The sequence below is a fragment of the Armigeres subalbatus genome, chromosome 2 (genome assembly GCF_024139115.2).
Source record: "Armigeres subalbatus isolate Guangzhou_Male chromosome 2, GZ_Asu_2, whole genome shotgun sequence".
NCBI lineage: Eukaryota > Metazoa > Arthropoda > Insecta > Diptera > Culicidae > Armigeres > Armigeres subalbatus.
In genome coordinates, this window is record NC_085140.1 from 208,897,747 (window position 1) to 208,912,603 (window position 14,857).

At 37.9% G+C, this 14,857-nt stretch overlaps 1 protein-coding gene across 2 annotated transcripts in view; it reads left to right on the forward strand.

The window, feature by feature from the left end:
* The window catches only part of LOC134215825 (TBC1 domain family member 31), a 108,497-nt gene that overhangs the window by 81,323 nt on the left and 12,317 nt on the right, over positions 1-14,857 (forward strand). For both annotated transcript variants that reach the window (XM_062694935.1, XM_062694936.1), the window contains exon 7: positions 4,722-4,924. In XM_062694935.1, the coding sequence (XP_062550919.1) occupies positions 4,722-4,924 (203 nt within the window). The remainder of the gene's footprint in view (positions 1-4,721; positions 4,925-14,857) is intronic.

A 14,857-nucleotide genomic window follows, 5' to 3' on the forward strand; every position in this document is an offset into this window, starting at 1 on the left:
CGACTTAGAGACACCATCGTTTGAGGTAGATTTGAAATTGAGTTTTGACGAGATCCACCTTAACAACATATATGAACTTCCATAAGACTAGTTCAGTACTATTCCAATTAACTCTACCACGCTCACAGATACGTATTTCGACCTCAATTATTAGGCCGTTTTCAGTGTCTCGTGCTTGGCTTGACTCGACTTAAGTTAATTGATTTTTTTTATTGCGATCAGTCACCGGCGTGGCAAAATTATGATCGGCGGCGCGCCGACCCAAAATCGTCGGCGGCGGCGGCGCGAGTAAAACCACCGGCGGCGGCGGCGTGGCGCGGCGGCGCACAGGTCTAGATGGATTTTAAGTTGGCTGAGATAAATGCTAAGGTACGTGCTAAGGATGTTTCTTTCTCCTCAACCAAAGTTTTGTTTTTAGAAAACATCAGCGATCGGGATTACAATCGGCATACGGGAAGGATTACAGACATCAACTTACCTATAAAAAGTTCGTTAGGGAACATCCATTAATTGCGTAACGCAAAAATTGGCCATTTTCAACACCCCCCTCCCCCCTATGTCACACTTTTTGTATGAATCATTAAAATTTTTGTATGGATTGTCACACTTCGGTCAACCCCTCCTCCCCGCTCTGAGAGTTACGTAATTTGTGGATGCTCCCTTACCTTAGAACCTTTTTCATGCTAAGATATAACAAAGGCATTCAAGGAGGTTCGAAAATCTTGCTCAAAGAAACGTAATTTTTTTATGTAAGCAAGTATTATGTGAATGGGGTGCACCCGTTAGGCATAATGGACGTTATACATAAATGACCCAAAGAACAGCCCATGACATAAAGAAGGCAGAATTATGTCAAACGACCATTATGCCTAACGTACATTATCCCTAACGTCCGTAATGCGTAACGTCCATTATGCCTAACGTACTTATGCCTAACGTAGCGGACTCATGTGAATGGTCGCCAATCAACGCACAAAAAGACCACTAGAGACCCACTTTTCTCCCCTTCACTATGGTCGGTCTATGAAAATACCCTAAACAGTATTTCTCGAACTTCCGATAACATTTTAGGGTGGCACAATAAGTGGAATACGCTTTTGAAACGAAGAAGTCCTCCCTTTTTCAGGGTTCCAAAACAGTTCCAACTAGAAGAAAGAAATGTCATCTCTGATACCCTACGACCACTGCAGGCTAAGAAGACATCTAAAATAGCAGAAAAGAATGAAAAACTAGACAAACTGGCACGTTTATATATTCCAGGTGATTGGCATATTTTTTCTTTTAATATAATTAGGAAAAATAACATGTTGTTATAGAATCTGGAGGTATACATAATTATATGACCTATTCGTGCGAATGGTCCATTCGGGCGAGTGGTCTATTCGGGCGAGTGATCCATTCGGGCGTTTGGTCTTTTCGGGCGAATGGAATTCGGGCGACTGTTACATTCGGGCGAATGGAATTTGGGCGAGTGTCATTCGGGCGAATGGAATTCGGGCGAGTGTCATTCGGGCGTTTGTGATAGAATCGTCTATGTACCTGTTTGTCTTGTACCTCCAACCGGTACTTGACACTATTTCTCTACGATTTCTAAACGCTATGCTGAATGCGTATGCAGACGATGTTTCCATGTTTCTTGAACATGAACAAGCAGTAGTAAGAGTGGTCAATATCTTTAAAAACTTCGGAATCGTCCCTGTTTTTGAATATACAAAAAACTGCCATTTTGAATATACAAAAAACTGTAGCTACTGATCGGGAATGTCAAACTTACGGGAGATACGGAATGGCTTAACATTGAGAAGTAAATAAAAATCCTAGGAGTGCAGTTCGGGACAACATCAAACAAGCACAGAAAGTTAACTGGCAAGCTGTCCTAAATGGTCTACGAATCCGCTTGTGGCTGCATCATCCAAGAAAGTTAAATCTAGTTCAAAAAATAATTTTGATTAATTCTTATATCAACCCAAATGTACGGTATATGGCTTCGAACATCCCTCTTACAAGAAAATTTGCTAACAAAATTAAAGCAGAGATTTGAAGATCCATTTGGTATGTACAAAACTTACGAAGAGTAGCATTTGTAAACATAATTCTCCCGAAGTTCAGAGGTGGCCTCAATATTCACTGCCTTGAGACAAAAGCAAAATCGCTACTTTTAAATAGGTTAATAAGTCTGGTTCACCAGCTGCCCCTTTTGAATAGTTTATTACAAAATCCAAACAACCCTATTCTAGCTATGTTTAGCCACATCTCTGAACTAAAAATGAAATTGACTCAATTGCCGATTCAATTGGTATACACACAAACGTCTCAAGCGATCTATCTTCATTATCTGAGTTTGAAACCGGACCCTGCGTTTGTAGCGGCGGAGCATCGAGACTGGAGAACTATCTTCAAACATCTGCATAGCAAATCTTTGACATCTCTGCAGAAATCCAACTGGTTTGTGGTTATGCACAAAAAATAAATAAATATCATGATCTGCTGTACCAACGAGGCGTAGTAGACAATCCGTACTGTGAAACGTATCCAACAGAATTATAAACCACGATACACAAGCTGTTTCGATGTGAACGAGACTGTGACATCTGGAGGTGGCCCAGGGCCCCCACAAATCTTAAGTACCAAAACCAACCTTTTCTGTACATGTACATACAGACTGTCGGCCCCGGGCCCCCCTTGTAGTTAAATCCGGCCAAACCATACAGATAATAATCAGGGGCCTGATTTAGAAGAAGGAGTCACTATAGATTATGTACCGATTGTAGTTGACCTGCTAAACAAATTGATCTGAGTTCCGGAATGATTTTGTGAGCTAAGATTATGGTTTTGCACATATTTGAATCGTAAATCGCATGCCTATATGAATACCATGGGTTGTTTTTGATTTTGTACTGAGCCCAATTGACTAACCATCTGTTCTGAGCTCCAGATTGATTTGGAAAACATAGATAATCCGATTTGGACATATCCAAAATGTAACTACGCGCATGGCCTCTTAGGTCAATGGGGACATCATGGGTTGCTACTGGTTTTAAGCCGAGCCCAGTTGACTTCAAAGATCTATTGGTTTAAACTCCACAATGATGTGGAGAACTTCGAACATTCAATTTGGAAATAACTTATCCGCAAATCATGTGCATGGCTTCCATGGGCCTATATGGACACCATGAGTTGCTATTTATTGTGTATCGAGCCTTGGTGTCACTCCTGGGTGATTTGGGGAACTTAGATCATTCGGCTTGGACATATCTAAATCGCAAATCCTGGCCTGACTGACTTAGATATCCGGTATGGATATATCTAAACCGTTAATCATGCGCATGGCCTCTAATTCCAATTTGTCTGAACTCTAGAATGATGTAAAGAACATAGAACATACGGCTTAGACATATCGTATCATGAGCATGGCCTCTAAGGGCCTGTATGGGCAGGGCACCATGATCAGCATAAGTTACTATTTGCTTTGAATCGTGCCCAGTGGCCTTGATACTTCAATTCGTCTGAGCTCTATAATGATTTAGAGGATTTATAACATATGGTTTAGACATATCTAAACCGCTAATCATGTATATGGCCACTAAGGGTCTGTATGGACACCATGGAATGCTATTGGCTTTCTATCGAGGCCAGTTGCTTTGGTGGATCGATTCGTATGAACTCCAGAATGATTAGGAGAACTTAGAACAAACGGTTTTGACATATCTAAATCGTCACATGGCGTCTGATGGTCTGCATGGGTTGCTATTGCCTTTGTATTGAGCCTAGTTGACATAGTAGATGAATTGGTCTGAACTCCAGAATGATTTGGTGAACTTGGAACATATCCGGTTTGGACATATCTAGATCGTATATTATGCGCATGGCCTCTAAGGGCATGTATCGACACCATGGGTTGCTTTTGGTTTCGTACCAAGCGTAACTGACCTGGTAGACCAAGGCTCTGAAATACAGGATGGTTAGGAGAACCTAGAACATCCATAGAAATATTGTCTGCGTGCACTCATGATTCGTTATCTCTGAAATAGTATTGGGCACATTACTGAGAAAGTAAAAACAATACAATTGTTCATGCACGAAATTCGTGTGAAATTTTCGTCCATATAAAAGTAGCCAACTGACGATCCTTCCCCAGACGATTACATGATGTAGGTATCAACAATCTGAGGTCAGTTTGGGAGAATTATGAGCTGACGATTATTTCAGGTATATAAACATGTAAATTTGACTGAGAAATGCCTGAGATATTGCCCAGTCAGTCAAGTCAAATCCGGGTCAATGTGACCCAAATATCGTTGGTGTAAGTTTTTTTTTAACCATTTAAGAACGTCGTACAAAGTAGGTAAACGTTCAGAAATATAGTTTTCTACGAAATAGAAAAAGTCAAGAAATTTCAGATCTTATTGTTGCGTTAAAAAGTTATTACAATTTGAATGTGTGATTCGGGTCACACTGAGCCGAGCACGCTTGGAAGGTTAAACATCGCTTGCTGAGATAACGGATTTTATTTTTCTACCACCTGTATGGAAATTTGGAATTCGTTGGTTTATTACCCTTACCTCGTAATACACCTTCAACAATGGAAGAAAATAAACGACGAAATGATGGTTTCATTTTCCACTCGCGAATATCGTTAAAAATCGGCATCATGTTATTTTAGACGGGGTGTAATTGAGGCACGAAGCTAACGATGATAATTTTATTTTTGCTCGTTCCAGAGGTTGAAAGAAAATACGAGGAAGCACTGGTTGGCGAGGAGCAGCGTATAGAAATGCAACGAAAGCTGCTGTTGCTCCACAAGAAGCAACTACGAGAACGGGAAAATGAAATTTTGACAGAGTCCAGGAATTCGCTGCTCCGTCAGAGTGCCGCCGCACGAGAGTATGAACTCGAGACATTGCTGAAAACGCTGCAGCAGGAGGTAAGCTGATGTGCAGTAATGGGAGTGATAAAAAGAAGAATATTGGATAATGAGTTATTTATTAGCACATTATGCCATGCAACGGGTTACAACTCAATTACTAGATAAAGAAGACGGCAGCCCGCAGTGATAGGTAGTCACCTTTGCGTGGTGTCACATTGAGAGCTTCAGACAAACCGTTTTTTTACGAATACCTTTCCCTTACCCAACTTTGTGGTACTTAAGTGTCGGGGGAATAGAGGGGTTTATTACCTCTTTATTAGTAAGTGCTACATCAATCATTCTTTTTCACATTCTTATTATGGTGAAATATAGCGTGGACAGAGGCAGAGTTATATCCCACTTTGATTTCTAATAGTTGCCGAGATAAAATTTCCGAAAAAGATGAGTGTCTCTTGTGCTTAAACTATGAATGATAATTCTGATAATTATCATGTCTTGATATTCGACATGTTAACCAAAAACACGTACTTCCCGATATTATGTTATAAGGTTTAGGTTTCCCTTAATTCAAATTTCCATGCAAATGCACTCTTGTACATTTATTTAATTAAACGGATGTGACGGATGAATAGTTGAATTGGACGGATGTGGGTCCCCAGTAGCCTTGCGAGCAAATACGTAGGATTGCCAGTCCGCAGATGGTGAGTTTGAATCTCAGTTCGGTCTAGGATGTTTTCGGGTTGAAAACTTTCTCGACACCCCGACACTTCTCACACAAGATACATACTAGACTGGCCCAGGAAACAAAAAGTTGTCTGATTCCACGGGGCACCCCCCAGGATTGTGTTTTTGGGTGAGAAAATCAATCTCTGAAAATTTCAGCTCAATCGCTTGTTGCATAAGCTGGCGCATTTGATTTGAAGTTTGTATGGGGATTTCAGCCAAAATGTATAGGAAAATACACCTTCGTCACTCATTCGATCTGGAAATTGGTTCTGATTGCTCGATTGACCTCAGAATTGCAAAAACGGCAATTGGTATGCTACAGGACAATTTCACAGAACATTGTATGATGAATCAATGAACTTTTATATGGGTTTCGGCTGATGCGATTCGATCAAAAAACCCAAAAATACACAAATCAGCTCCTAATAATTCAGCCGAAAATTATATAAAAGTTCATTTAATCATCATGCAATGTTCTGTGAAATTGTTCTGTAGCATACCAACTGCCGTTTTTGCAATTCTGAGGTCAACCGAGCAATCAGAACCAATTTCCAGATCGAATGAGTGACGGAGGTGTATTTTCCTATACATTTTGGCTGAAATCCCCATACAAACTTCAAATCAAATGCGCCAGCTTATGCAACAAGCGATTGAGCTGAAATTTTCAGAGATTGATTTTCTCACCCTAAGACACAATTCTGGGGGGTGCCCCGTGGAATTCGACAACATTTTTTTCTCCCCATAGTAATCTGGGCCAGTCTAATACATACTCATGCAATGGCTGGCATATAAAAGCTAGTAGAATACTAAGTTGAAAAGTAGGCCAAGTTCAAGTTGGGATTTAGAGTCATGGAAGAAGAAGGATGTGATGAAGTGTGAAGTGCATAAAAAGTTTAGTCACAAGATGAATCATTGCACAAATGTACGATGCGTCTCCATATGCTGTTATGCTTCTACGCTGCTGAACATTTTTGAATATTTCCAACTACCGTTTTCCCGGGGAACACTCGTGGGGATATACAGATATCGCAATAACTTAGATTATCGTCAGTCACTAGTCAATTTGAAAGGTCGAAAACTACAAATGCCACACATGAGTATCGTGAATTCAAATTTACTGTCGACCAGCGTATCAATCGGCTATTGAATATCAGATGAGAAATTATATTTGGAAGTTTAACAGCATGCTCTGACATATTCGCATTTGATTAAAACGAAAGCTAGTCGATGACGACAGCATCGAGCCCGAAACCGGTCGACAAAAAGGTAATTTAACAAAATTCCTTTTTTCGTTTGTAAGAACCATAAGTGATATGTCCAGTCTCGCGTCGCGTTTTATGTATGAGGTATATAGATCGTTGGTTACGTTGTAGATCTGAAGCCCTCATCTTCTAGAATTTCTTGAATAACCAAGAAAATCTACCATACACATATTCTGTTCAACGTACCTCAAAGGGCACTTACCATATTCAAAACAGGCTGATAGATCGTTGGACACGCGTGTAGATCTGAAGCCCTCAACTTCTAGAGTTTCTTAGATAACCAAGAACATCTTGCATACACAAATTCTTTTCGACGTACCTCAAATGGCTTATAATATATAAAAAAGAGGCCGATTGATCGTTGGTTACGCGTGTAGATCTGAAGTATTCAACTTCTGGAATTTCTTGAATAATCAATAACATCTATCATACACAAATTCTTTTTGACGTGCACAAGGGAAACATAACATATACAAAACAAGTCTTTAATCACATTATATAAATTTAGGAAATTTTTATTTAACTCGGCATTAATTCTGAATAATTCATAACTAATTTTTAGCGCCAAAAATTAATGTTACTCACAACTTGGATAGAATCAGTAGAAATTCGGGAGTTGCGGAACCTATCCCGTGGCCATCGAATGGTCAGTTTCATCCCAACCATGAAACTATGGCGTTTTTTAGATTATTCTTGAGATTCTGAGAGGAACTGGGGTGTCAGAAGCCTGATTCGTTTTGTAGATTTGTGATTCTGAGAAGTTTGAGGTGTCGAAAGCCTTATTTGTATTGTAGTTTATGTTGGGCCTTTTTTTTAGCGAAATTCCGGGTTCCTGGAACCCGCTCCATGGTCATTGAATGGCCTGTTTTACCCTAACAAGAAACCATGGCGTTTTCTTAGTTACTTATGAGACTCTAAAAGGTTGAGGTGTTGGACAACTGATGTATGTATTCCGTGTTTCTATGTTGGCCTTTAATACCGGATATTCCGGAACCTGTTTGATGGTCATTTGTAGGCCAATTTATGTCTATTTGGCTATTGTTGTCAACCCTTAACATTGACCATTCATTACTCAACGCCTGTTATTACGTTAAAAATTTTGAAATGCGGAACATTTGCTCAAAAATGACTTACGCCACACTTCAAAACTCCCACATCTAAAAGAGGCATTTCACCCATCTACTTTCTGAAATTACTATTCCCCTTGATGACAGTTGATACCGCCTGCATTTTAGTTGAAAATTGACCGAGAACGAGCTGTTTAAAGTTGTCAAGATTCGTTCCGGCAGTTTAAGGGTTAAATTAGATTTGAAAAACAAGCAGTATCTACTACAACGGAAATTAGATCTCTACCGGAGACGAGCCAGCCTAGGAGTGAAAGTCTCCTTAATAAAGACACAAAAAAATAGATATCTACTCTGCCGGTATTTTCGGTACTGGAATTTGTCGATATTCCCGGTTTTCAAAAGATGTCCATAAACACAAAAATGCTAATTGACATAAGGGAGTTGAGATTTTCAAACATTATTTCACCTTGCTAGTGCATTGGGGTCTATTTCGACCCAAGCACACCCTAAACACCGCTGCACAGTGGTCCAGGAAGCAACCAAAGTAGTAATAGCTTTTTAAAGCCGAAAATAGTAGAGATAGGAAGAAACTTTGTTCTACAAAGTTGTTTCTAATGGTAAGGGCCTTTTTGGAGTTTTGATAAAAACTAGGGTGGACCACATCAAAAGTAAATAGAAAAAATAACTTTTTTATTTGCAAATATATAGATATACATTGTTCCGAAAAGTTGTAGCTCAGCTAGTTTCCAATCATTTTGCTAAAAAAAAGGTTTCTCTAGCTCTTAAACTGACCGAGCAATTATCCCAAGTTGACTTAGGGTGACCCTTAAAAAAACTTTTTGACCTTTTTGCTCTAACTTTTTTGTTTCAAATTTCTCTGCGATGTGGTGTTCAGACGACTTTTAGAGCTTTGCAAGGCGCACATTTTCATGTACTTAACTGTTTGATATCTTATGCGGTTCAAAAGTTATTCAGGTTTTTCATCAAGAAAAAGGTTTTTTTAATTGGCTGTAACTATGATTAGCGCAAATATTTTTTAATCTATATCCATGGCATATTTCTGCTTGGCTTAGGCTGCGTTTTCATGTATTTAAACCACGGGGGTTCTTGCGCGAAAAATGTTTAAAAATAGTTCAACACATGTATTTTTGTGCAAAATTTCACCGATATTTCTCTCATATCATGTATTTTTCTGATTTTATAACATGCTTTGTCCTATTTTTTACATAGCATAATATGTCGTGTCACAGGATCATTTTGTTCATATATTCATATTCATTTATAAAAAGAAAGTACAATAATTCAAATTAATCATACTAAAAAGTGCTCATGTAGGTATATTTTAATTATTGTTTTAGTTATATTTCAAATCGTATATCTATTTTAGTAGCTTGCGAACGCTTTCTGGATATGTTTCAATCGATTTTTTAGAAATACGCCTTGCCAACGAAATTTTGGGATCTGAGGATAACATGAGACGATTGAAAACATCCGTTAGGTTGACGATTCGATTGAATTTTCTGGCATGTCTTTCTCGGTATTTCCTAACACATTTATTGCGGGTCTCTTGTGCCTCTTCGCTACACATTCCTATTGGTAATATCATGTGTTTCACGATAGTGGCTCCGTGCACCAATATCTTGTGCATGGTTGGGGAAAGTGGGTACCATTCACACAGAGGATCGTGTAGAACCGTTCGAGAAGGTTTCTATCCAACCCTGTTATAAGTGATAAACGCTCCCAGTTTTGGAAAAACTTTCTGGCTGTATTTCCGTCGTTTGAGTTACCACCGCTAGGTCTTGGCTCGTTGATGCGTAACCCGAGCTCATCCCTAAGCTGTTTTGCGATTCCAACCTCGTGATCCTTCACCGCAGTATTTGTTTTGCTCACTCGCCATGTTGGTTTATCCAAAACAAGCCTGTTTTCAAAATTGTATGTTTGTTATATTTTCTATTTTATTAAAAAAATCATGTACCTGAATGCAACTTTCAACAAAAGTTCCATACTGCGAATGTATGCGTGAAGAGGAGACATATCGTATTTGTATTTTTCAGGATCATCTGAATCTTCCTCCATCTTACGATCGTTGGGTTTCTTACCTGATCGACAACATATATAACAAGCTTGAGAATGTGTACAGGTTACATCATTCACCACTTTCGTGTCAATCATTGAAAAATATAGTTTCGGTTCAACGGAACCGTTGGCTTCATCTAATTGACAGACTGTCGGAATGAGTTTGGCTATTTGATTTTTCATCGAATCAACCTCTTTTTTCGTAAGGTCTGCTGATTCCTTTGCGAATATTAGTTTTATTGGCCGACACAGCGATATCGACGATGGCAACGTGTTGTTCCAAATGATTTCATCCGCATCTTGTTCAGCTCCTTTGGCCAACAAACGAAGAGGGACCAATGAAAAAATAAACAAATGCGAATCACTATATTCACGGATCTCATTATCTTCTGTTAACTCCTGAAAAACTTGCTTATAACGCGAGTGATTACTACTCCCATCGCAGCCCCATTTGAAAATTAACTTCAAAGTTTGGGAAGAATGTAGCTTTTCATATTGCTCAAGTGCTATACTACTTAATAATCGGCTCGTAGTATGATCAATAAGTTCTTGAAGAGAAACTTCCGCAACAGACGATGAAATTGATATTCCTATAATATATAATGTATAAGGCACACTGGGGGAAGTGGAAAAAGGGGGTAAGTGTAAAAATCGACTAGAAAAATTGGATTTGTACATACTTTACAGTTTTTACCACATCATAACATTATGCAAGAATAAACTTTGATGCTTACACTAATATTATGTTGAAATTTGTATAATACATACAATAACACGGTTAACGCTTGAACTGTAATTTTAAGTTTCGCGAAAAGTTGATTTTTGCATTCTTAAAATCAATTCTTATTTGCACCAATTGTCTCCTTTTCCAGTGAATTTATATCATAGGTGACTCTTCTAATACAATTAAACTAATCCCATTCAATTGGTAGTGGTTTGTACCAAGAAAGCAAATAATTAAAAGATTTTACATTTACCCCAGGTATCAAACACTGCGGGGGAAGTGGATAATGTTCTAATCACGGAATTTTTTCTTCCCTCCAGGGTTTATGTCGATAGCTGTGAATCAAAATATATTTCTTCTTTGTTATCATTGTGATTCCAGTGGTAATTGGACTAATATAAATGAGAAAAAGCCTGATAAATCCACCTATCGGTATTGATGCCTTTCAAATGTTTTACATATGAAAAAAATGTATAAGAAAGTTAAAAATAGCACTGATAGGTAAATATATTCTATATTTCACATTAATTTTTATTCATAACAAGTTTCGCCGTTGAATGCATTTTTTGCCAACAAATTGGTTAAGGACAAATGCTTAAGAATAACTGATAATTTTCTACGTGCTTTGCGCACACATATACAAACACATACGCACATACAAACATCATCTCAATTCGTTAAACCAAGTTGATTAGTCTATAACCCTTTAAGTCCCAATTTTCCTTTAAAAAGTTCATCTTTGGGGCGAACATATAGATTTTACGTACACTTAGTGTTCGAAAAGGCAAACCAGCCCTCCCCTAGCTATTACGAGAATTCCTTGAGGATCTATTCCGTTAAAGTAATGAAATTATTCCAAAAAAGATACTCAGAGCAATTATTGTATTGATTTTAGTTATATGTAACTACTCATCACTAGTGAAGGTCAAGGTAACATGGATTTTCCACATACCCCATCCCACTAGGGAAAGTGGAAAAACAACTCCTAATTTTAAAATCTATTTCCATAAATTTCAAGCGACCAAAATGGTATGAGTTTCCACACAGTTGATGCAAAATTGACTGTTTTTGTTAGCCCATTTTGATTGAACGCATTTAGATCATTTAAACTGGTTTTACACTAATTCAAACATGCACTATCTATTTTTCCTTTTCCACTTCCCCCAGTGTACCTTAACTGAAATATTACAAATACAGAATATACAGAATCAAAATACCTGATGGATAGCATTTTTTTTTTAGCTTCAAGAATTTTATTGTAAGCTGGATACATATCAGCTCCATTTTGTAGGGTACTAAGCCGTATATCACTGTACTGTGCTTTTGAAAAATCATTCTTGCATATAAATGCTAGGGCCTCTTCAGGTGAATAAGATTTTATACACATATTAACATCAACTTCTGCACTATTCGAAACATCCGGATTTTTCGCAATATATTCTATCACATTCTTCGCATTCTTCATTCCTAGAAGAATTTTATTAGTATTTATTTTACTTGTCTGCTTAGTAAATATCATACCTGCCGTTTTCGCACTAGATGCAGCGGCTAATAACAATTCTTCTGCCGAGAATTTTTCACTCATCTCGCGTGATCTGTTCTGCTTCGTCCTGCAGCTGGATTCTGAGAACGGTTTTCTCGGTCGTCCTTTGGGGTTTTCCGCCTTTTCCAGAACATTAAAGAACATCTTTCGCTTCATCCAATTACCATTCGTGACTTCAAATCGAGATCGGTGTCGATTACATTTCTTCCACAGCAAACCAAATTTTGAAACAAATCTGTGTAGTTTCCGCTTCACTTCTCTCGTGTCCACTTTCATGCTACAATTTTTTTTCAAAACATATTCCAAAACTTCTTCTTTTGTACCACCCCGCATCAGAATCCGCACAAGCTCCGCAAATGTAAATTGTACTCCTGATTTTATAATAGAATTATTCAATTATTCAATACATGAACAATTTTTAAAAATGACGGAACTTACGTCGACACATTTCGAAAGATCCTTTTATATTCAGCTCTTTTTATGCTTCAAGCGAAGTACAATATTGAGTTCTTCCGATTTCAAGAAAGCGAAGGTACATGAAGAAACTACCGTAACGTCTTCCGCGCGAAAATGCGAATGCCACTATATAAATCGTTTTTCGTATTTTAAGAAAAATGTTCAAAGCCGACTGCTTCAGAGCTAGCTCCAGCGAATTTTGATCCACTTGCTAGAATTATTTGACAAGAACATATTTACATGAGCATATCTAGCTTACTTGGATTTCGAAACAAAGTCAACTGAATATATAAGAATATCATAGCACGGTGCTATGCGGAAATAAGCAGTGATACTGCTTTTCTGGAATCAAAGCCAGACATCAACCTTTTTGGATCGATTCATAATTTTCTTCATAACTTTACATAACATAACTTCATAACGCAATAGCTGATCGTAATTGAACTCAATAGTGATGTACTATGCTTTGCCTCTTGTCGAACTGTGGCCTACCTACAAAAAATTAAATCAACCGTTGAAAAGGTAAACGATGGAATGTGGGTTGAGTGAGACGTCTGTTTCTCTGTGACTTGAATATACCTTGACAGATATGTATTTCGACCTCAACAATAAGGTCGTTTTCAGTGTCTCGTACTTGACTCGAAGAAGCGTTCGCAAGCTACTAAAATAGATATATGATTTGAAATATAACTAAAACAATAATTAAAATACACATGAGCACTTTTTAGTATGATAAAATTGAATTATTGTACTTTCTTTTTATAAATGAATATGAATATATGAACAAAATGATCCTGTGACACGGCATATTATGCTATGTAAAAAATAGGTCAAAGTATGGTATAAAATCAGAAAAATACATGATATGAGAGAAATATCGGTGAAATTTTGCAAAAAGATACATGTGGTAAACTATTTTTAAACATTTTTCGCGCAAGAACCCCCGTGGTTTAAATACATGAAAACGCAGCCTAAGCCAAGCAGAAATATGCCATGAATACAGATTAAAAAAATGTTTGCGCTAATCATAGTTACAGCCATAAAAAAAAAACCTTTTTCTCGATGAAAAACCTGAATAACTTTTGAACCGCATAAGATATCAAATAGCTAAGTACATGAAAATGTGCGCCTTGCAAAGCTCTAAAAGTCGTCTGAACACCACATTGCTGAGAAATGTGAATCAAAAAAGTTTGAGCAAAAAAACTGTTTTTTTAAGGGTCACCCTAAGTCAACTTGGGATAATTGCTCTAAATCGGTCAATTTAAGAGCTAGAGAAACATTTTTCTTAGCAAAATGTTTGGAAACTAGCTGAGCTACAACTTTTCGGAACAATGTATACCTATATATTTGCAAATAAAAAGTTACATGTTCTATTTGTTTTTAATGTGGTCCACCCTAGTTTTCATCAAAACTCCAAAAACGCCCTTACCATTAGAAACAACTTCGTAGAACATAGTTTCTTCCTTTCTCTGCTACTTTCGGCTTAAAAAAGTTATTACCATTTTGTTTGCTTCCTGGACCACTATGCGCTGTAACTTTGTAACGCAACAAGATAAAAATCTGAAAAATTCTGACTTTTCCTAACATTTGGAAATTAGGATTCCCTGAGAAAATCAGCTTCCAGCGACATCTAGGAGAGGCGCCACAAAAAAGTGACACATTGTGCATTGGATTTCAAGATTTCATCTCGAGCTTGAGCTTGCTTGACTGCTCGTAGTTGCAACTCCATTATTACCAGATCAGCTGTTCTTGCACAGGGAACCAACAGATGTTTGCTTGGGACTAGCACACATCTTCAATGTACAAGTACTGGTGATCTCATTTGTTAGGTCATACTGGCGCCTGCCACGTCAGAATGCAAGTCAATGTAGGGAAGGGGGAGGAAATGATGATGCAATCACTCGCCCACTGCAAGCCGAATATACCTCTGCACTTGCCACGAGTTCATGCGGAATTTGTTGGAATTTTTGGGTTAGGTTCGAGAGGCAGAGGTCCGTCTTGGTTAACGAGCTGCCAATGTGATAGATAGGAGAAGACGATGGAATTTCTAATTTGATGTTGGAAACGAGCTCTATAGTTCATTTCCAATTCTAGCAGATTACTGTTAGAATACTCAAGTTGAAGGTATAGGAATAG